We start from the raw sequence: 25,107 nt of genomic DNA, 5'->3' as shown, positions 1-25,107 counted from the left end.
ATTTATTCTTTATTAATTGTTTCAAAAAAGTGAAAAAATTATGAGAATGGCTCTTTTCGAATGATGTAATAATAAACATTAGAATTAGAAGAGTGAATTTAAGGAAGTTTTTCTCATTTAAAATGTTGCTATGTTCAGTGTTTTTAGTTTTAAGCAATTCTAATGACGTTTTTTCTTTCTAAAGCTCCTGGGTTAGGATTTAAATTCCTGTAACTGGGACGCATTAGATTTTTTTTTAAATTAATTTTTAATTTTTTTAATTTTTCCATTTAAAAAAATACAGAATATTAAATCAATATGAAAATGATTTCCCCATGTCCAAGTATAATATAAAATTACAGGAAAAAAAGAAAACATATTTTGTTTTCTTTTCACCTAGTAAATTTATTTTTTGTCGCTTGTAACTTCTCATTACTGCAATTACAATACATTTATATATAATTATACATAATATCAGTATATACCTACATTATTTATATCAACTTTAAGTTTGCAATATTATTTTAGTTTTGTTCGAAAGTTTAAAAAAATTTATATAGTAATATTTAATTCAAAATCTACAAGTACAATTTCCCAGATTGCATTAAACCTATGTGTAGAACACAAGCAAAAGAAAAAAACTTATTAAAAATATTTTTGAAAAATTTTTCATGTTATTATTTCGGCTTGATTTATAATCTTCTTGTATGTGTACGTGTATTTAATTAATTTTATTCATATTATATAATATACCACATTATATAGCTGTTATATTTATTAAAACAAAAATTATATATGAAACTATATCAAGGGATTTAATTAATTCTGTTTAATACGTGAATTTTATTTTAAAAATTTAAGAAACTTATCACATTACGAAATAGAAAAGAGTTTATGAACTCTTATTAATATATGTACATATATATGTATTATAAATGCCTATGTATATGAGCGGAATATGTCCTGAGTATAGAATTTTATCCTAAAAGTATTTACATATTGGTTTTTGTAAAATAAATTAAATAAATATTTAAGTACAAGAAATTATTTATAAGTTGGTTTAAATTTTTCCATTATTAAATTTTTTTAGTATTAAAGTGAATAAATTTTTAGTTTCGATTTTTTAATAAAATCCTAAATTAAATTTGAAATAAGTTGAATTACATATATAATTTTCTGTTAAGTGAATTATATTAGTGCATCATACTTTCTTGGATAGTAGATGCTTCAGTTTTCTTGTACAACATGTCCTTCAGTTTCGTCTACCTTTGTTCTACTTGTTAATATAGGTCTTCTGCAAAATAAAGATGTTTTCAGTTCTTTCCAAATTTAGTTCTTATATCTTCCTCATTTACCACGAACGCAGTCTATAATTAAAATTTCTGTAGCCTTTCTTCAACTTCTTTAATAAATTTTATTTCTTCAGCCAAATACTAATATAATACCTAAAGTGAGTTAACCTTCTTTGCTTACTGCAGTTGCCTGGATGGAAGCTCATTCATATTATCCATATATTATACATTTTTCTTTGATAGTTCCAATATACAGTGTTGATTACGTCAGTGTCACAAAAATAAACGCTCTCTTTTGTCCTTTACGATTGAAGCTTTAGTACTCAAATAAACATTACAAATTTGGTAAACATTATATATTATGTCTGGGTCAAGTCTAATAAGATAATACACAGAGTTCTTAATTTGCACTATATTTTATTAAAAAAAAATCAGTCATTTTATATTCGGATCTTAACCTACTCTCTCTTACACCAATTATAAAAAACGGATCACGTTTAATTTATTATTACGTTAATTATAAAAAATGAATTACGTCAAGTATTAAAATCTGTAAACTAAGCAATTTAATTAAGTGTACAATATTCAATAAAAAAGTTTTTATTAAGCTTTTAATATATCTGAATACGTGCTATATATGATTGCAATTATTATATGAGCGAATATGATACTGAACAGTAAAGTAACAAAATTAAATTTCTTTCGAAATATATTTTATTTATTGGCATCTATTTCATTTATTGGCGGCTAGTCTGTTTTTTTTTTAAATAATAAATGTGAAAAATATGTGATTAAAAAGGATTATTGAGTCTTAAAAAAATTAAAAAATTACATTTAAATCTTAATAATTGCAGGCTAAAGTAGTGCCTTCTTTTGAAAATTCTAAAAATATGGAAGTTAAATAGACATTATACACCGATTTTCTGTGAAACCTCCTAAGAGCCGCAGTCCAATTTTTAAAAAAAAAACACGTAGAATTAAGTGATAGATATCTTTTTAACAATGTCTAATCAACTTTTACAAATTTGCTATATGAATTTTGAATGTGATTCACTTTTGAATACGATTCTTATACTCGTATTTTTAAGAAGTAACATAAATTTCTTAAAATAAATGCGTGTAGAATTTAAATGTAGAAATTTTCCTTAATAAATAAAACAGATTTTCCTATAATTTATTTATCATTTTATTCTCTTTTTTTTTTTTTTTGAGTTTTTCTTGAATTTGTGAATTTATTTGTTTGAAATTTATTTCCTATTGTAAATTAATTTCAGAACTTTAATAAGAAAAAATAAAACAAAAATTCGAAAATATTCTAAAAGTTTATCTTCTTTGCAATTAATCACAATTTTCTTTAAAAAAAGAATATTTTGTTTTTTATTTTTTTTTCTTGAAATAAAAAGTATGACTCTAATAATGAATTTTTTTTTAAAAGAAAGAAGCAAAAATTAATAAACATTAGTAAAATAGTAATTCTTTTGGAATTTAAACAATTTTTAATTAATTATTGTTTCAAAAGAATACGCGCCCCATTTATATATATCAGTAAAGACGCATAACTTTTAATAAAGTTTAGTCAAAATAATGTTTTATAATGTAGCACTTTTCCCTTCAACAAGTGAAAATAAGTGCTTTTAAAAACAATCAACAAAATTAATAAAATTACTTTCATTCCCATACAAAAAATTTTAAAAATTGCATACAATTAGGATGAATTATCTACGCAATCTTTGAAGTAAAACCAAAACAAGCATAACATAACATGCAGTATAACAAGCAACATTCACATAGCAAGCATAAAATGCAATATACTCGTAGCATAAATAACATCTGCAATATTATTTTAATTTACATTAAGTATTTTTGTGATAAGCAAGATTGACATTATAAGTAGCAACATAATAACGTAACATTACATTAAAAATGTATACATCATCATCAACAATCATGAACATACATGTAGGGTGAATTACGGATAGCTTTTATTAAAATTTGAATTACAGCAATATTAGCTACAAAGTTACCTATATCTTGCTATCTCTTATGATATTTGTAATGTTACTTATGATATTGTAATATCTGTAATTATTTTAAAATTTTTTTAATTTATATCTGTTATTTGTAATGTTAGCTGTTATGTTCGTTGCTACCTGTCATGTTAGCTGTAATGTTAACTGTTACATGTTATGTTAGCTGTTATGTTCGTTGCTACCTGTCATGTTAGCCGTAATGTTAACTGTTACATGTTATATTAGCTGTTATGTTAGCTGTTACGTTAGCTGTAATTATAGCTGTAATGTTACCTGTTATGTTATACATAACAAAACACTAAAAATAAACAAGTCATATATCTTGCGTTCTATATAAACTTAACATGTTAACTGACATGTTACAATATCCCACATTGCAAGCATTATGTTGATTTACATCAAAACGAAAAGATATAGTTGACCGTGTCAACTCTGTGATACCCGTTCGTATATTTTCTGGGATATAGCTACATAAATTTTGAAATTGTATGTCAGCTACCCGAACCAGTACCTCGATCAGATCCTATTTAAGTAGGATTCTGGTATTTATTAAAACAAACCATTTGCGAAAATTTGGAAAATTTACAGACATGGTTAAGTCAACTCAGAATTTGGCGGTGATCAAAAACATATAGTTGGTTTATATGTCAGAGCATTATTTTTTAGCGTTACAAACGGTAAGGCAAATTTAGTACGCCCTTCGAACATACGTTCGCATGGGTATAAAAAGTGCAAGAGGTTACGAAAACAGATAGATTTGTTATTGCCTAACAACGTATGTATAGGTACTGCGTACATTCTAAGATGTGAAAGGGTTCTCTTCGTGTAGCTGTTGTTTTCTATCATTTTGTTTTATTTATTTTATATTTAACTTGCTTTTTCAACCACTTCGGTTTTTAAAAATTGAACTTTATTTATTATATAGATATTAACATACACATATATATTATTTTTTCTATTTTAACATAATATTAATACGGTAGTTAACGCAGAATGTTTTTGACTACTTAGGTTTATAAAAAAACCAAACCAATCATAACAAGTAAAAACGTTTCAGTCTGCGGTTTATACCAACCGGATTATACCCTGCACGTTAGCAATCTGAGTTTAATATTTGTTTTTGTAATACCTAGAATTAGCTCTCATTGTTATATACCAAGTATTCGAACCTGACAAACCACTCTATAGAAATTGCATGTCTGAACTAAAATTGGATATACAACTGCCAAGTTTCATGAATCTAACTCTATTATTTTTTGAATATTTTAAATTAGCTTTTAGAGTTCCATGGCAGCTACCCAAACTTGTTAGGCCATTCCATCAAAACTTCTGGGATATGTGTGGACTGATATAGGACACACGACTGCCAAGTTTCATGAATCTAACTCAATTATTTGCCCAAATCATTAAAATTTGCTTATGGAGTTGTATGGCAGCTACCCGAATCTGTCAAGTCATATCACCAAAACTTTAGGGATATATGTGACATATTTTTCCAAATATTTAAAATTAGCTTTTGGAGTTGTATGGGTGCCGATTGATTTATTCGTTTTTGAGTTATCGTGCGATCGGACGGACGGACGGACGGACATGTCTAAATCAACGCAGAATTTTACGCCGAGCAAGAATATATATATATATATCCATACCATATTGAAAGAGATGACTCTTTCAAGTGGTTACAAACTCCATACCAAAGTGAATATACCCTTCACGAAGTGCAGGGTATAAAAAATTACAGGCGGTAACATGATGCTCGAATTTAAGGGTTTCTTGCGTAAGTTTAGAAAAATAATTATATTTTTAATGGCATGACATTTATCGTTAGTTTTCTAAATAGATAAAAATTTTCTTCTACAAAAATAAGTTTCTACTTAAGATCTATGCATATATGAAATTTCAGCTTTTCGTTTTCAAGCGTGTATAAGTTTCGTAAACATGTCGATGAACGGAATGACGAACGGACAGACTATAATTAATAAGCACTTTTTTCAAAATTTTTTTTTAAAAATGCTTAAAATAAGTGAATAACTTAAAGTTTTTGAAATACTTCTAGCGGTAATAAATTGAAAATATTCATGATTTCTATTCCTTTCATTTAACATTAACTTGAATATTTTCTATGAAAACTAACACCACATAAATGTATATTACGCATAGATACTCGTATGTTGAGGGAATGGTTGTCGATTGTTATCTTTGATTTTATAATTTCATTTTTAAAAAAATTACAATAACATTTCATTATAGGATATAGTTGTACGACTAAAATACCAATTTTAAAATTATAACATGATTATAAGAATTTTACATATTAGCATCTAGTTTATAATTGGGAGCTTTGACATGTTATTATTGAAAATTTAAAATAAAAAAATTTTAAATTGAATAGGTATAGATATGGAATAGATATTATATATAGCATGCTAACATTAAATTTCCACTAATTTTAATTTATATTATTTTTGGAATTGAGGAAGTTTAAAAATAAAATAATTAGTCTTTGATGTTGTGTAAACTGATAGATTGTAGATTCCAAAATGATTTCAAATAATGAAAATATTTCCAAAATTACAATTTTTGCTTCAGTTTTTTGCCCTGAGAAGTTACATCAAATAATAATGAGATATTAATAAATTTCTGTTTTATAATTAAACGATAGTGCAAAAGTTGGAAGAAAAATGTATTCCTTGTTGTAATAGAGTACATATGTACTTTCTGGATAAGTACATTAGCAGATTCACTGAGGGAAAAGTTTAGTTAAAATGATTTTGGAAAGAAATTACTTTGAATATTATGTGGGCACTGTAACGTTCAAAAGTAAAAGTTTAAAAGTTTGTTCAGAATTTAAAATTCTAAAATTATATATGTATGTATGTAAATAGCATTGAGAACTTGAACTTCTGGAAAATATTTGAAATTCTTTTATAATTGTTTTCAATTTTTACAAAATAGTTTTGGTCATAAATTTGAAAAAAAAAAAATTATTAAGATTTCAATATTGATTAGGAAGGTTCAATAAAATATTAATTTCATTCTGTTGTAATTAAATTTTTAATTTTTTTATAGTGATTTATTATAATAAAGAATTTTTTGTTTTTAAGAATAATAAATGCAAAATTCTACAATAATAAAAAATACATAATATTTATTGTGTTCATTATAAGTGCTTGTAAGTACATAAAAATTTGTTTCAAGAATTTCAAAAAATTATTATTTAAAATTTTATTTATTTTTTTTTATAAATAAACACAATAAACTTTAATATTACTTTATTTTGTTAGGATTTAATAGATTTTACAAGTATAAAAGTATTTTTGGTACATAAAATTTATATACGAGTACAAGTGAATTTTTGACATTAAATTAAAATTATATTTTAATATTTTTCTATATTTTCATTAAATTACTGTTATATACCTTGAGGAATGCTAAAATCATAAAAAATTTACAAAAATTAAACTAAATATAATTATTTTTATTATTAAATTAATATTTTTTATTATTTCGAATGTAATTCAGTAGATATTTTAAAGTTTTGAGTGGCAAGAAAATGTGTAAGTAAGTGGCAAAAGTTCAAAACTATAAAATAGGGAGGAACAAAATTCTAAATTTAATGGTTGGGTTCATTAAATTTTCTTTTTTCTTTTTTCATAATTTGCATATTAAAATTTAATTTAATTTAAAATTTATTTAAAATATATTTATGTTAGTTTATGCATAAATATATTAATATAGAAAATATATATATAGAAATGTTCTCATTATAAAAAGAAAAAAAAATATAAATTCTTAGATGTTATGCTTTAAATTAGATCATTTGTACTTGGTTATGATAAACTCAAAATATGTAAGCAGGATGTGTATATATAAATTTTCATGTTCTATAAATAGTTTGAAAAATTCTCTAGTATAAATCTATAATTTTTTATTTTAGCATTAAATCATATTATGAAATATTTATGAAAAATCAAAAGTTCCATTTTTTACTTGCGTTCATAAATTTTTAAATTTTTTTTTCTTTTTATTATTCGCTCTATCATCTTAGTCTTAAGAGTTGAAATGTATAGAAATGTACATTTTATGTTAACATACCTATAAAGTGTAAGTAGAATATTTTGAAAAATATAAAAATATTGCTATAGAGGGAGTATCATAAATATTTAAGAAATGTTGGAAAATTTGTGACATTCGTTTTTTCTAGCTCTTAAATATTTCAGAAGATATTTTTGCAAAAAAAAACAAAAAACGCAAAAAAATTTGAACCAAGTGAACATGAAAATTCTGAAAGAGAATCTGGTTATTTTAGTTTTTAAGTTTCTTATATAGAATTTATTTAAAATAATTTAATTTTAATTTTAAAAATTTAATATTTAAATTGTTATAAAATTATATCTGCAATTCATTTAGTTAAGCAAAAAGTAAAAAGTTAAACTGCGCCTTTATTTATAAAACTCAACTAAGCTGTTCGTTGATTGAAATATACATGAGAAAAACTTGTTACTTGAATTACTTATGTATACATGGGACAAATAAGCACAGATCGAAAAAATTGTTTAAAAATGCATAGAACGAGAAAAAATAGAGTTGACCGTGTCAACTCTGTGATACCAAATTATGGTGAATGTAATATGGTCAAACTACTCTTGAAGTTGTATGGTTGTTACCAGAAAGAGCCAAGCAATTTCAACGACATTTATCAAACACATGGGCCTTACTAATATATTCGTTTGTGTGAAATTTTAATGTCACAGCTTTTATAGTTCCTGAGATATAGTTAAATAAATTTTGAAGTTATATGGCAGCTACCCGAACCGGTACCGAAATCAAGTTTTCAATGAAAATTTGGTGAAGTTAACTCAATTAGTTTTTGAGTTATCGTTAGGACGGACGGACAGACGGACATTCGGGCAGACAAATTTAAATCGACTCAGAATTCGACGCTGATCAAAAACATAAACTTGAGTCTATATCTCAGACCGTTATTTCTTAGACTTACAAAAGGTAAGACAAATTTAGTATACCCTTCGAAGGTACGTTCAAATATGCCACAGTTGACTATGAGACAGACTATGACTTTAAATTGCCGAATTACCATATTCATTTATGCAAAATTTCAGTACTGTGTTTTCAATATTTTCTAAGATATGGCAAACTACAGTTGAAGTTGTATGGATAAGTTGTATGGTATACCAGAAAGGGCAAAACAATTTCAATGACTTTTATCAAACACATTGGTCCTGCTAATATATTCCTTTGTGTGAAATTTCAATATCACAGCTTTTATAGCGTATATAAAAGCTAAGTAACGTTATAAAAGCGTCACCTTTTTATGAGTTGTTTAAAAACTGTATATTCAAAATTTAATTTGAATTCGTTGCATGTTCATTTCAATATTATTTTGAGCAAATCTTTTCATTTATTTTTTATTTCTTTCATAAATTTTAAGTATATTTTACTTTGAGAATTTGTTACATGTGGTATAAATTTTTAATAGGTGTATAATATACATTCTTATAAAATTTTAAAATTATCTGAAAAGGAAGTTATGAAAATGTTTTGAAAGTTTTACACATATTAGAAAACATTTTGTCAGTTAAAATATCGAGACAGGAATATAAAGCCCCACTAGAATAAAACTATCATATTATATAATAGTTTAATATTCTAAAGTTCACTACTGTTTTATGTACAAAATTATAGAATTCCGTAAAAAAACTGAGTTGACTCAAACGCTCATTCCTTGCATTAGATCGAATATTTAAAATCGAATGTGAACTCAAATTTTAGTTTAGTGTTTTTTCACTTTTTTTTTGTTCGTAATACAGAATATAACTTGTTTTGCTTGTAATTTTTCAAAACAGATTAAGTTGTAAATTATGTAATTGAGGCACTATTGCGCCAAACGCTTTTTACTTTTAAATGAATTTCAAAGTTTCTGCCGCTGCGAATAACTCAATAAAAGAAAATTACTTCATCCCCTACTTAAGAATAAATTTTTTCAATTTAATGCGAATTTTTAATTGATTTTAATATTTTTATAACCATGCTGAATTTGAATACAAGTTTTATAATAACTTTCTTGAAGTAAGGAAAACCAGAATGTAAAGTCAGTTAAATCTTCATAATATATAATTTGAATTCTTATTTGTTCAATTTCAAATTTAGTTTCCTTAAAATTTAAGAATTTTGCGGCACATAATGATAAGGTTCTTGTTATAGTAGAATGTTTGTACTGATTTTCTTCATTTTTAGACAAAGGAAAAATTAATTAATTTATTTTTAATGTTAAATTGCAATTCGATTTGTCTCGAAATTTTTTTATATTGCTTCTAAAATTCCAAATATGTTATAGTAAAACAACAATAGAATATTGGTTGTATTTTGAAAAAGAGCATACTTTTAGGCGAACATTTGGGATTTATCATTTCATCCAAATAAATGAAAACAAAACAAACTTATATCTTATATTATGTACACATTATTTACTTACATATACATTGAAAAAGGTAATTTAAATGAAAATTATTTAAATTAGCATTTCAAATGACATCCTTTTTATAAAATTTAATTATCCTTTTTACATTACTTGTTGATTTTACCAGAATGTATATAGCTAGTACCTTTTTGTTATGTTTTGTTAATATTGTAAATTATATCGGGATATCATTAAATAAAATCAAGGGAAATAAACAAAAACTGTAAAACACCAAAAACAAAAAGAAAACAAAACCTTAATTAATTTTTTTTTTTTGGCATTATAGTTTAATCAGTTCATTAATTTAATTACTTATAAACATTTGTTATGTATGTATACAATAATTAAAAATATCCTGAAAATATTCATTAAATTTGATATTATTAATATTTGGAATGATTAAAAATTATTTTTGTTACAAATGGATGATCCTAGTTATAATTTTCAAATGCATTCTGTTTTTGATTGTTGATTTGACGTACGTAAATATGTGTGGGTCTTATAGTTTTTATATGAATATGACGTGAATTTTATATTGTAATTAAAAATTAAAAACAATGGTTGTTAATTTCAGTTCGTCATATTTTATATTACATAATATGATAAAATTAGAGACGGGTAGGCAGCGTATGTTTTTGCTTTTTTAAATTATTCATTTGTGAACTCTGCCAATTTAACAGATTTTTTTTTGAAAATTTTTGTTCTTACAGAAGAGTTTAGAGAACGAATTTCACATTATTTCATTCTTATGTTCTCTAAAATATTAAAATCCTAATGAATTTTTAAAAATTTTAAAAAAACAAGATATTTGAAATTAACAACTTTTATATTATATAATAAAAATTTTCATTCAAGAATAAAACAGCAAAATTTTAAATTACGTTAGAAATGAAATTACTCATTAAGCATTTCAAATAGTGCTCATTGAATGTTAACGAATTGCAGTATATTTAAAGTACAAGAAATATGAACCAATTGTGCATTTGATTATCACTTCTCAATTAAATGTTATAGTCATTTGACTATATAAGCATTTTTGATATCATAAACGAATATAGATATGGCAAATTCGACAACTTGTCGATTTGTCTTGAGCTGATGAATTCGCCAGCACTTGTTTTTATGTAATTAGGGATTATAGATTTAGTTTCGAATTTATTTTTACTTAACGGCACAATTTATTTGTTACATAATATTTATTCGTTTAAGATTCGTTTAAGTTTATCGATTTTTTCTCGAATTCGGCATATACTTGATAATCTTGAATTCGACATAACTGTCTTACATTCAACAAATTTTTGGTATTTAAAATTTTAAAAGTAATTTAAATATGTTAAAAATTCAGTTTTAAAATTCGGCGACCTACAACAATGAAAAACATGTTAATTTGTTAACTTTTCGAATAATAATTTTCAAGGTTTAAAACCCAAGAAAAATTAAACAAAAATCACAATTTGCACATACGAGCACAATTTTTTAAATTTTTATTTTTTTTTTATACTCGTATAAAAGGATCAAAAACAGAAAATTATACTGGACTCGTTTCTTATTTAAATTCAAAAATTTTGGGTTCAAAAAATTTAATAATTTTACAGTTTCATAAACATGTAAAACAGCACTCAAATCATATTCAAATTACTTTATATTAAAAAGATCATAAGAGTATGTTATTTCCCATATGTTATACATCCGAGCATATTTTTTATAAAATTTACATATGTACATGTACATTCATATAAGAAGTTTATTATATTATCGCTGAGATTTTATTATTGAAATAATAAAAAGGTGTGCTGTTGTAAATATTTATCTTTTTCCGCAATATGAATTTCACGTTTCCTATTATTTACTTAATTCAGAGGATAGCAAAACATGATACTTTCTCTTTGAGTTTTTGTTTTCCTTTTTCAAATTTTTCCTTTTTTTTTTTTTTATTACATTATGTTTACATGGAATGTGTTTTCTGGTAAGCATAATTATGGAAATGATGTTGAATAATGATCAACTTTTTCTGCTTTTTTAATATAATTTATTTAGGAATTTTCATTTTAATTTAATGAACGCGTGAGCATAGAATTCTCATTTTGAGAGATGAAAACTGTTGGGGAATTGTAAAAATTTTCAAAAGAATGAGCGTAACACACAACAAAAAAAAAACATGATTAATTTAATTTGCTATTAAAAAGATATTTTGTAATGCTTTTAGGGAAATTTTTTTATTTTATTTTTGTATGCTTTTCCCCGTTTCTTCTTTTAGTTTTTTTTTTTATTTTTACATTAAACTTGAAGGATAAAATATAAAGTGTAATTAATTGTATTTTAAAATTGAAGAAAAAATATTGTGAGAATCAAAAGCTTAATGGTGGTAAAATTTAATTTTTTTTTTTGTTCGAATAACATATAGAATTTAAATAACAGAAATATTAAAATGTTAGAATAACAGAAATATTAAATATTAATTGAAACAATTTTTATAGTTTTCTTTGATTAAAATTGCTCTAAAATGGTTTCTTTTATATAATTTTAAAATATCTTATATAGCAAATCTAATCTTCTTTTTCTGAATTTTTATTACAACGTTATCAATACAATTACCGAATATTAATTAAATAAACGTATTAAAGAAAAAAATTTTTAATTTTATTTTGCAATGAAACTTTAATTTTCACGAATACAATATAAGAAACAGGTAGTAAACAAGCTTGTTGCTTCTTAGGACGACTAAGCAGAGAAGTAATTGCTTATACAACTCTTTAAAAATGTTCAATGAGTTGCCGGACGAATTCAAGTTGATAAGAAGATTTTCCATTTTCAAAAGAAAAATTGCGGAATTATTGCTAAATAATTCGCAAAATGCTCGTATTATTGGAATTTAATCCCACCTTGTATTTTTCAATGTTTCTATTCTTTTAAAAATTTTCAAAGCATAGTATAGTTTAGTTGGTTCTTGATGTAGTTGTATCCATAATTAACCCTTTCTGAGACGATTATTCTATTTTAAGTGTAACGTTGCTATAACGAAAATGACTTAAAACTTTCACTTTTGGTAGTCCACATGATATTATTAACTGTAATTTTTGTTTGCTTTTTTAGCACGATAAAGTGACTCAAGTTTTGAGATCAAAAATAAATGTGTAAAATTATTTTCTGTTATGGTGATCTATTAAAATTTCATATTGACTGCCGTGTTGCTTAAGGCACAGTAAGCGCGAGATTGTTAACTCATTTTTACAAATGCATTTTATAATTAAATTTATAAAGTTTGTAATTCTGTTTGTAAAATATAAATTATGGAATAAAGAAAAAAATTTATTTCATCGTATACAAATACACCGCATTTGTAATTTTAAATATTGTATTGTAAATTGAAAACAATTTAATTGCATTAAAATTCACAAGTAAGAAATAATAAAAGCAAAGTAATGAAAAGTAAACATTTTATTAATTTTAGAATATCAATATTTCATTTATCTATATTGAAATCCAATTTTTACAATTGAACTTAGGCAAATCGAAAAAAAAATTTACATTAATAGCAGTTTCATTCCATATAAATTGGAAATTATTGAATTAGCAACCGAATTCCAAAAAAAATAATTATGCAAAATAATTTGGAATAATTCTTAATTTTTTAATTCTTTGTTTGAGAATATCAAACTTGCTTTAATTCTATATTCATAATTTACATAATATTTTTCGAAATTTAAGGCTAAAATGACGTTGGCTTATTAAAATTTAATTGAATTGAAGCAGCTATTTTTTATGGAAGAATAAATAATTATGATACCGATTTACAAAATACAAAGTCATTATGTTGTAATTTCTTACAAAATATAAGTAAACCATAATCAGGGCGTAATGAGGATATTTTTGTTAATAATTTTTAATTAACTCTTTCATACTTTAAATATTCAAAAAATTTACAAAATAGCTATAGGTTCATTGTTTAGACTTCCTTCAACTTCATTTATAATATCTGTTTTTCTATTGCATATATTCATTTAGTGTTCCCATTTGGAAATTTCCATACAAATGATATACCCATTGACTCATTAATAGAGTTACCGTTGTTAATTTGAATGGAAATATTTTCGGGATTTGGCTATCTATTTACTCTAGAATCTAGATGTTTAACTGTTATACTAAATTTTAATTTTTTTATGATTTTATGCAATGATATTTTTTCTTTTATCTCAACTTCCACTTTTATACAGTTTTAAAAAAATTAAAATAACATGGTAGAGTAAGTCTTTTATTGTATTCATTAATTTTGAAAAATATAATTTTCATTTAATTTTTGAATAAAATTTTGTATTTTAATATTCTAAATTTTTAAACCATTCATCATTTTATGAAATGCATTCATTAAGTCTACGCTAGGTTTATTTCAGTGTTTAATGTACTACAAATTCTACTCCATACTATATAGGAAAACATTAACATTTTAATTTTAAATAAAATGTGGTTAATTTTGGGTTTTTGTTTTTATTGTACAGGTGGCTGCTTATGTTTACGTCTGTAGTGGTTTATTTCGTGTATGTTTTTCTTCTAAATAATGAAATTTCCTGGCCTTTGATGTTATTTTTTTTTATATTTTGGATATTCTTTTTTTTTCAAATTTGTCTATTTAAAAATCATTAAAAACTCTTAATATAATTTAGTGTACATAATTAGCGTAAATATTTATCGTTTTATTTTATTATTATTTTAATTCGCTGGTGTATATATAAAAAAAAAGATATTCAAATAAAGATAATCAAATAAAAATGAACAAGAAATAAAATTAGACGTAAAACGTTTTCAGATTTTATACTTGTTTTTCGCTTTTATTGTATCTAATCATTTTTTACTGCATTTTAATTTGAAAACTGATTCACTTTTAAATTTTTTAATTGTGTTTTTTAAGTGAGTGATTATTGTTTAGATAGATAATTGTTATATTTTATACACTTAATTTGAATTCATTGAGAGTTTAATAATTAGAATAATTGACAAAAATTTTTAGTGTTAGTGTATCGATTCGATTGAGGAATCGAAAAAGTGTTACATATTAATTGTATGGTAATATGTAATACCTTTTCAGTATACATAGCTTTATATGTAACATTTTTTGAATAGCTATTATTAGAAAAAATTTTTTGAACTCCGAAATGCAGAAATGCAATAGTTTAATTGAATTCCGCAATTGATAGCAGTTGAATTTAGTAATTTTCGCTTACAATTAAATCGAATTCGGATTAGAGGCGTGACTCCATTTTAAAATCTGAAATATGACATTACACTAATTTCTATATTTAAATACAAATTTATTATCCACGTTTTTAAATACTTGCCGTGTTATCTCTACCTGTGTCTGTCTATTCGAAAAATATTTTGTAATCGATTTTAAGATTTATATTTTGTAATCGACTTTCCGACTATCTTGAGCTACGAGACTTTTGAAGTACATACCGCAAATTCGGATAAAAGCGCTCCCCGTTCTTTTCGATCCGCACTGTTCTTTTCAAATGAGCTTTACAATTATACAATTTACTTACAACTTAATTATTTTGTCAAAAATAATAATTTTGTTTTTTAAATAAAAATGTAAAAATATTAAGTTTAAAAATATTTGAAATTTTTAATTAATTAATATGAAATTTCTTTAAATTTCGTATTGTTGTAGCTGAAGTAAAAATGCCAAGTGGAAAAGTAGATAAACCTGTTATTGAAGACAACCGTGATGGTACCGTATCCGTTAAATACGATCCAAAGGAGGAAGGTATTCATGAGTTGGTTGTTAAATATAATGGTGAATCAGTTCAAGGTAAATTTAAAAAATTTCCTCAAAATATTTGGTCCTTTAATAATTACTATATATGCATTTTTTATTTTTCAAATAGGATCACCATTTAAATTCCATGTTGATTCAATTAGCTCTGGTTATGTAACAGCTTATGGACCTGGTTTAACTCATGGTGTTACAGGTGAGCCAGGTAACTTTACAATTTCAACAAAAGGTGCTGGAGCCGGTGGTTTATCACTTGCAATCGAAGGTCCAAGCAAAGCTGATGTGAGTACATAAAAATACGATTTATATAAATAAATTTGAATTTTAATAAATTTTAATTTAAAAAATAAATAAATTGCATATCTCAAGGATATTTTTATTTACATAAACACCTATATTAGCCTTTCTTGTTAAAAAAATATTAATTTTTTTCTTTAGATTTCATATCATGATAATAAGGATGGTACTGTCGGTGTTCAATATTTACCAACAGCTCCAGGCGAATATAAGATCTCCGTTCGTTTTGGTGATAAAATGATCAAAGGATCACCATTTAGTGCAAAAATTACTGGTGAAGGTCGTAAACGTAATCAGATTTCAGTAGGATCATCTTCTGAAATTACGTTCCCAGGAAAAATTACTGACGATGATATTCGTGCTTTGAATGCTTCAATTCAAGTAAATGATTTTTTTTTTCCGAAATTTATGCACATAAATTTATTTAATATTTTACTTTTGAATAGGCACCGAGTGGTTTAGAGGAACCGTGTTTCTTGAAAAGACTTCCAAGTGGAAACATTGGTATTTCCTTTACACCACGTGAAGTCGGTGAACATCAAGTTTCTGTTAAACGTACCGGACAACATATTGCAAATTCACCATTCAAAGTGAATGTTATGGAACGTGAGGTAAATTCTGATAGTAATAAATTTTAAAACTCCATAAAATTTAATGATTTGTATGATTTATTTAGGTTGGTGATGCCAAAAAAGTTAAGGTAAGCGGTCAAGCTCTCAAGGAAGGCAAAACACATGTAGAAAACAACTTTACAGTTGATACACGTAACGCTGGATACGGCGGTCTCTCATTTTCAATTGAAGGTCCAAGCAAAGCAGAAATTGTCTGTAATGATAAAGACGATGGAACTCTGAATATTTCTTATAAACCAACTGAACCTGGTTATTATATTGTTAATTTGAAATTCGCTGATCATCATGTTGAAGGATCTCCATTTACTGTAAAAGTATCTGGTGCTGGCTCAAATCGGCAACGTGAAAAGATTCAACGCCAACGTGAAGCTGTACCATTAACTGAAGTTGGTAGCAACTGCCGTTTGACATTTAAAATGCCTGGTATTACATCATTTGATTTAGCTGCCTGTGTTACGTCTCCAGCTAAAATTACTGAAGATGCAGAAATTGTTGAAGTTGAGAACGGTCTTTATGCTGTTAATTTTGTACCAAAAGAATTGGGTGTTCATACCGTGTCCGTTCGCTATAAGGACATGCATATTCCTGGATCACCATTCCAGTTTACAGTTGGTCCATTACACGATTTCGGTTCACATTTAGTAAAAGCTGGTGGTCCTGGTTTGGAACGTGGTGAAGTGAATTCTCCAGCTGAATTTAATGTTTGGACCCGTGAAGCTGGTGGCGGTTCATTAGCAATTTCTGTTGAGGGCCCTAGTAAAGCTGATATACAATTCAAAGATCGTAAAGATGGTTCATGTGATGTTGCTTATACTGTATCACAACCTGGAGAATATCGTATAGGATTAAAATTCAATGACCGTCATATACCTGACTCACCATTTAAAGTATATATTTCACCAGCTGTAGGAGATGCAAATAAATTGGAAGTGCAACAATTTCCAACAGGAGCTATTCAAGCTGATGCACCATCACAATTTTTAGTGCGTAAAAATGGTGCTAGAGGTGAATTAGATGCCAAAATTGTAGCACCATCGGGAACTGAAGATGACTGCTTCAATCAATCAATTGATGCTGACTCATATTCAATTCGTTTTTATCCACGAGAAAATGGCATACATGCAATTCATGTAAAATTCAACGGTGTACATATTCCTGGATCACCATTTAAAATAAAAGTTGGTAAAGATGTTGCTGATCCAGCTGCTGTTCATGCATCCGGCAGCGGTTTAGAAGAAGTAAGAACTGGTCATAAAGCTGATTTTATTATAAATACATGTAATTCTGGTGCTGGTACTCTTTCTGTTACCATGGACGGTCCTTCAAAAGTTGCAATGGATTGTACTGAAGTTGAAGAAGGTTATAAAGTTAGATATACACCATTATTACCTGGTGATTATTTCTGTTCCATTAAATACAATAATTGTCATATTGTTGGTTCACCACATAGAATTGTTTGTAGAGGTAAATATCATATTTTTTAAGTAAAACAATATGGAAGACATTTGTATAGTAATATTTTTCATTATTTAATAATAATTTCCATTTAGGTGACAAACTGGCTGATGAAGGTCCACAAGAAACATCAACTGTTATTGTTGAAACAGTTGCTAAGGTAACAAAGGGTTCAGCAAATGCTGGTGTTCATCTGCCTAAATTCAAATCTGATGCAACTAAGGTTACATGCAAGGGAATGGGCTTAAAACGTGCCTATATAGGAAAACAAAATCAATTTACTATTAATGCAACTGATGCCGGTAAGTGTTTTTTTTTTTTTTTTTTTTATAAATCTTTTGTTCTGTAAATAAACATTTTTAAAAAATTTTTACGTGAAATATTAACCAATTATATAATTTATATTTTTAGGCAACAATATTTTATTCATTGGTATTTACGGACCGAAAGGACCTTGTGAAGAAATTTTTGTCAAACATACTGGACGTAATAATTATTCTGTAAATTATTTAGTACGTGACCGTGGCGAATATATAATGTTCATTAAATGGGGTGACGATCATATTACTGGTTCTCCATTTAAGATTGATGCTTAAAGAAGACATTGAAAAGAAAAAAATTTTTATAAACGAATTAATATTAAAATTATAAAAAAAAAATATATATATAATGGAACATATTGCAAAAAAAAAAAAAAAATTTAAAAAAAAAAAGTTAAATTTTGCAAAAAGTAAACATTTTTTTTTCTCTCAAGGCTCGAAATTCTTATTTAAAATGAATAAAATTTTGAAATCAACAAAAAATTGATGAAATTGCTACTATTTTAGAGTTCATTTATAAAACAGAGATCTTATTGTTGCTTTATTATAGTCATGAAAAGAAATTCAATTATTTTTTAAATTAATGATATGCAACTGAGTTTTTTTTTTTTTTTTTTTTGAATTAAAAATGCCATTAAAGTTAAAAACGACATACTTATATTATATTTAAAAATATATAAAAATCAAGTTGAAATGAATGATTTCAAAAACACAATAAGTTTTTTTTTTCTTCAAAATATTTTATAGGATTTTGAAGCGTTTTCTTTAAAAAAGAGAATTTGAATCATTTATTTTGTTAAGTTTTTTTTTTATTCACAGTTTTTTTTTTATTAATATTTTTTATTAAATTTCATACTATTTTTTATTAAAAAATATTCATTAAAGTAGTTGTAAACTATTAAATAATCTTTTTTTTTACATTTACATAATATTTAAATTATTTTTTTTTTTTGGAAAATAAATTTTTTTCTTCACGTTATCCCTTTGTATGTTTTCTATGAATTTCTTTTAATTCTAAATGATATGTTTTGCTACTATTAAAGGTTAAAATAGTTTTCTTATATTCTTGTTATTTTTTTTTTTATTTCTCTAATTTATAATATTCTTTTGCTTTATTTAAAGAATTTTAAATTTTCATTCAAATCATAATTAAAAATTTTTTTAATATAAATGATTATTACATAAATTATTTGTATTATCATTATTTTTATTATTATTATAATAAAATTGAGAACAACACCACACTGAAATTCTGTTTTTCAAAAAAAGAAAATAAAAGATTTAAATCAAAATTTTTGATGAAAGTAAAAAACAGATGAAAAAAAAAAGAGAATTTAATTACATTAAAAATAAATGATTATGTTATTATTTTAAGTTTTAAATAAAAAAAGAAAAATATATACATATAAATAAAAGAAAATAAATAATAATATAAAATTCTAAATTAAAAATGAGAAAATCTTGTTTTTATTAAAAATTATTTTCAATTTTTAAGTCCAAGTTCATCTACCAAAATTCAGACATATCATCAACTTGTCTTATTTAGAAATAGAATTTAAATTACCGAACAACTGACTTTATTGACAATATTGTTCCACTTTGGTAAAAATTCGCAGTTTTTAGGATTCAGTAAAAATGCATCTATTTAACTATCGTAAAACAGTTGTCAGCAAAATTTTTATACATATTTATGTATAAATTGTCTTAGTTCGGTCCCATTGTCCAGTCTATATTTTATTAAATTTGTTTAATGTACATTTTGTTACTTAAGAAACTAGAAATTTAATTAAATTTTAATTTACTTAAACTAATTTGACATTTTGTAAAACTAATTCTACTTTCAGTTCAGTTTATTTTATAAGAATCTTATAATCAAAGTACCTTATAAATTTTTAAAGTTAGAAATAAAAGTATAAAGAGCCATAATTTAAAAAAAATTAAATTTAAACTTTATGCTTTATTTATTTTAACAAAACTGCAGATTTTAATAGTAGAGAATGTTAACAATATCACGGTACTCAAGTTTGTTTTGCAATATAAGTTGTAATTATAAGCAATTTAATCATAATTACATTTGAGAAAATTGTACTAAAGGTTCTCCTAAATATATGCAAAAATTTTTTTTTTAATTACAAGGTACATATAAAATATGATTGCGTATATTTAGGATTACCCAATTTTATTTAGTGAAAAACTAAATAGAAAACTGCTATTTATATTCATGGTGCTGAGTTGTCATAATTCGTAGGACAAAAGTAAATACATATTTCATTAAATTACAAGTAATGTTACTTCTATTCAAGCTTGCGTTTATATTTCTACCAAGTCATCATTCCGTATGAGTTAATTATATGAGTTAAATACTGGGAGAAGAGTTAAATTTCTTAGGATAAGTGAACCTGCACTGAAAAAACTTTCGTTATAAAAAAAATAAAGAAGATTTAAGATTTAAGAAAGCAAGAAAGAAAATTTCATGTATCTATCGGTAAGACATCCTCCTTCTAATGTAATAATACTCCAAAATTTTAATTTTTCAAATCCTTTCAGGAAATTCAGCTGAATCAAAATCTTAAAACAAAAATTAAATTTGAGGCAAAAGTTCTTATAATTTACCTCCTTTCTAAAAATGATTTTCGAAGTAAAAATATTGGAAAATTAATTGTGCCAGATATTACAAGAGAAAATTTTTATATTTTCAAACACTAAATGATGTTGACATTATTTCATATGATTTTCGTCCATCTAAAATTATTAGATGTTTTTTTCTGAAAGCGCTTCCATTTTAATTAAATTACATTTTCAATCTTTTTCTCCTTTTAACAACTTTCTCGTAAAACTCATACACTTGTTCTTACAAATGTATACTTGCTCTAAAAAAAAATTAATTAATATTACACGATGCTTACTAAGAGGTTTTTTTACATCCTTTCTATAACTTGGGATGATTGCATGTCTTGTCGTTTCTAATTACATAAAACTTTAAATTTATGTTGAAAAGAAGTACATTTTTCCAATTTAAGAGTACTTAAGTTTATTTATATTGTTGACCTTATGCATATTCTGACAACTAAGAAATGAAAGTATGATTTTTAAAAAAGCGCTTTTCCTAAAAATGAATTTCATAATTATTCTTTTAATGTGAGTACTTAAAATTAATAACCATTTTATTTTTCATATTTAATGAATTTGAAGTTACGAAGGGCTACAGGAGTTCTTAAATTGAAAAATAAATCTTATTCAGAAATTACTAATATGAATTAGCTGAGGTATTACTATGTTATTCGGTTTTCGTGAAACGATTTTCGTATTCGGAAAAATGATAAGGTAGTATGTTAATACGAGTAGTCAATTTATATAGTACTACCGTTTCATTTCTGCAAATACGAAAATCTTTTCACAAAAATCGAAATACATAATAAGGCCTCTGTACTTTTTTAATTTCACTTTTAACGTATTATAAATTCATTTTAAAAGGCTGTACTCTTTGTGCTTAATATATATAATATTAAGCACATATATACAATATTGACAGACAAATATTAAATTTCTCAAGAAATTTATAATTTTAAAATATTAATACACTGGAATTGTATAACAAATAAATTTTTCAATCATTATTTAAAATAATTATGACACGCTTTAAATATTTAAGTGTGAGTAAAGGGTATAGAAACAAAGAAAATAGTAATGAAAACCGGTTACAATGAAAAAACTTCCAAATAATTAAAATAGTTTTTATTACCGGAAAATGTGCATTGCTGTTCGATAGTTTCATTCAAACTGCTAGGAACTAACAACTCGAAATTTATCGAAATCATTCTGATTTAAAATAACATTAAGTCAGACCCAAATATTTTGTAATTTAAAGGTTTTATCGAAATACAATGCCCTCATTCGAAAATTTTAAATTTAAACTTTCAAAGTTTTTAAAATAACAAGTGGATCGTAACATTATTATAAATGTAACGTATATACGGTAAAAATATATTAAAAAATAATATGAACACAATAATTGATCAACCATTGTTTGTTATCTTGAATTTACATAAAATTTTTAATTAAAGTTGAATACCGTAAATCAAATGAAATCAGATTTAATAAATTATTTTTAAAGGGGGTGCTGTCAAATATGAGATAAAATTTAACATAAATTCCATATTTTAATCTTAATCAAAAAAAAAATTACGTGATCAAATTTTAAAATGGTAAAATATTCGGACTTTTATTCAATGGTTCAATATTCGCAGTACCTACATTTATGTAATTCTTTAACTTGACATTGATTTTATTTTCGGGCGCAATGTTTCCTTTTCCTCTATCAAAAAATAAAAAAAAATAAAAAATGAAGCACTGGTACTTCGCATATTATTCAGTTTTTCTAAAAGTACGAAGCATTGCGTTATGTTTAACTTGATTATTGGAGTATAACTTGATGTATATAAAGTATATGTGTATATATATATATATATATACAGTTCATAATGTATAATGGAAAAAAAATAAATGGGTAAAGATTTTTATGTTCCTTATGGAAAAATAAATTTAATGTATTTACTGACGACCTTAACTAATCATTTCAAATGAAGAAATGAAACTGTTAACAGTACTGGACATATTTTAGTACAATCAACGGGAGAAAGAAAACTCATATATAGTTTTTGTTGGTTTAGTCTTGAAATAAGGTAAATTTCATCATTATGACAAAAACAAAATTGGAAAAGAAGTTGAAATGACATTTTATTTTACCGTAAATCACTATACTTGCCTTAAAAAGCTCATTATCTGACAAAAAATTTTATCAAAAGAACTTTTCTCGTTACTAAATTTTCATAATTTAATTACGTTTTGTTTTCTTTTTTAAAAACAAGGACTCCTGTAGTCCTGCGTAACTTTTAATGCATATAAAATATGAAATAAGATGGTTTGAATGATACAAGGAAAATGCAGCAAAAAAAAAAAAAACTGTTTCAGAAACCATATGGCAAACGTGATCTGACGAGATAACAAGGGTTATTTTAAAATCAAAACATTTCATATGTTTTTAATTTATAAAGTGAAAGAAAATTGCACCTTTCCAGAGTAATTCAAATAAAAAAGATCAAAGAATTCAAACTACATGCTAATTCCAAGGTCAAAGAAAAAGGAAAATTTTTGGTAAAAATTAATCAAAATCTTGTGCTGTATCAAACTGAAAGCACTATATGGGAAATAAGACCAAATGGGATTCATTAATTTTTTTAATTTAACAGTAATCTAATTAAAAATTCTCGGTTTTTTGCGGCGTTTATGTAACGATCATCGAATTGAAAAGTATGTGAAAATTAAAATTGAAAGTGGTTGTAACCATAGAAAGCTCGTACTACAATTCTGTATTAGTTCATTTTGGTTAAAACTTGCACTCCTCAGTTTATAAGCTTGAGTTTTTTTTTATCTATTGCTATGGTTTCCTCTTTTTCGGTATGAATTTGATTTTTGGTGTGAATTTAAACAATTATGATGCATTGTTATTTTAGCAGAATAGAAAGTACCAATATTGGACTATTGAAATTTATTTTTGGTGGATGATGGCTATTCAGAATCGAAGTTACATTTTTGACACACCTTGACAACATACTCCTCTTAAAGTTTCACTCTAAAAATATTGTTCGGGGTGTAAATTGCTTTTGTCAGATGATAAGCCTCTTTTTCCTTACCTTGATTTAGTTATAAAAAATATGTCGAATAGTAGCATTTTCATAGGTTTTCTGTAACTTATTTTTTTTGATTTCGGAAGGTTCAATGTGCTTGCCCAGCTATGAAATTAAACTAAGTCTGTTGAAATTAATGTCGAAATTTTTCATTCGAAAATTTCGAATTTCTCAGGTAATTCAATTACGTTTTGTTTATGGGTCTTATGACTCGAAAATTATGAGTTCAAAACTGCAGTAATACACGGTGAGAACTAAACGAGAAGGTATTAACTTTTGTTTCTCCAAATTACAATTTTCCAATATAAATCATTTAAATAATTTTTGTCTCACAAAAAAAATCACGTAAATAATAAATTTATTACAATTCCAGTTTTTTCTGTGCAAATACTTGTGTATGTAGATATTCTAATTATTTTGTAATATTAAGAAAAGACTCAAACATCTTGCCTTCTTAAAATTTTTTTATATAATCATGCAGAATTTATTTATAAAATTAAAAATATTTAAACTTTCAATAATAGAAAGAAAACAATTCCATTTCTGTTTATACTAACAAAGAAATTTTTTTCTCCATTCCTATGCAGGAGCATAGAGGTGTTGCATGATATCATAGACTGTTATACCCCAGATTGTCATTGCGTCTTTGAACTTTAACTGGGTAGGTAATTAGCCTGCCATAGTTTTTTAACTAAGCTATTAATAACTTACATTTAATAAATGTTTAAAGAAATTGTTTGAAAATTTGCTAGTTTGAATTGTTGAAAATCCTGTTCTTACAATTTTCTTGGATTTTCGTAACCTACTCATTATAAAGCTTTATTTCTTATACAAAAAGTCGAAACCTTAATTCTTCATATTTGAGAAATGTCTTTTTAATAAATTTCCTTGTTATTGCCACAATATATTTTTAAATCACTGGATTTTTGTCTAAATTTGAACTTATTGCCTTCTGCTTTTTTCCTTTATATCTCGATATAAAAATTCCGTACAAAGTTCCTTTTGGTGGCAGTTGAAGATCACCAAATATTAATATATATATAGGGTATCCGTTATAAAGAAATAGGATATCCGGACCTGAAAAAGGTTTACAAAAATATATAATAAGCTCAACAAGTTTTATTAAATTAAGGGTAAAAAAATTATTGAATATAGTGAAATTTAATC

The 25,107-nt window shown here is 25.0% G+C and overlaps 1 protein-coding gene across 6 annotated transcripts in view; it reads left to right on the top strand.

Annotated features, from left to right (window-relative positions):
• LOC129612573 (filamin-A) overlaps positions 1-19,668 on the top strand; it is a 133,779-nt gene extending 114,111 nt beyond the window's left edge. For 2 of the 6 annotated variants that reach the window (XM_055526249.1, XM_055526244.1), the window contains 7 exons: positions 15,445-15,585; positions 15,662-15,831; positions 15,988-16,227; positions 16,293-16,457; positions 16,523-17,942; positions 18,029-18,235; positions 18,345-19,668. In XM_055526249.1, coding sequence (XP_055382224.1) covers positions 15,445-15,585; positions 15,662-15,831; positions 15,988-16,227; positions 16,293-16,457; positions 16,523-17,942; positions 18,029-18,235; positions 18,345-18,529 — 2,528 coding nt within the window. In that variant the 3' untranslated portion in view covers positions 18,530-19,668. The remainder of the gene's footprint in view (positions 1-15,444; positions 15,586-15,661; positions 15,832-15,987; positions 16,228-16,292; positions 16,458-16,522; positions 17,943-18,028; positions 18,236-18,344) is intronic. The other 4 variants (XM_055526264.1, XM_055526255.1, XM_055526274.1 and 1 more) reach the window with 3 other exon arrangements.
• The last annotated feature ends 5,439 nt before the right edge of the window (positions 19,669-25,107 follow it).

The sequence above is a fragment of the Condylostylus longicornis genome, unplaced genomic scaffold (genome assembly GCF_029603195.1).
Source record: "Condylostylus longicornis isolate FDR11 unplaced genomic scaffold, ASM2960319v2 ptg000004l, whole genome shotgun sequence".
NCBI classification, from domain to species: Eukaryota; Metazoa; Arthropoda; class Insecta; order Diptera; family Dolichopodidae; genus Condylostylus; species Condylostylus longicornis.
Note: the sequence above shows the minus strand (reverse complement) of the source record. Positions and strands in the feature narration are given on the sequence as shown.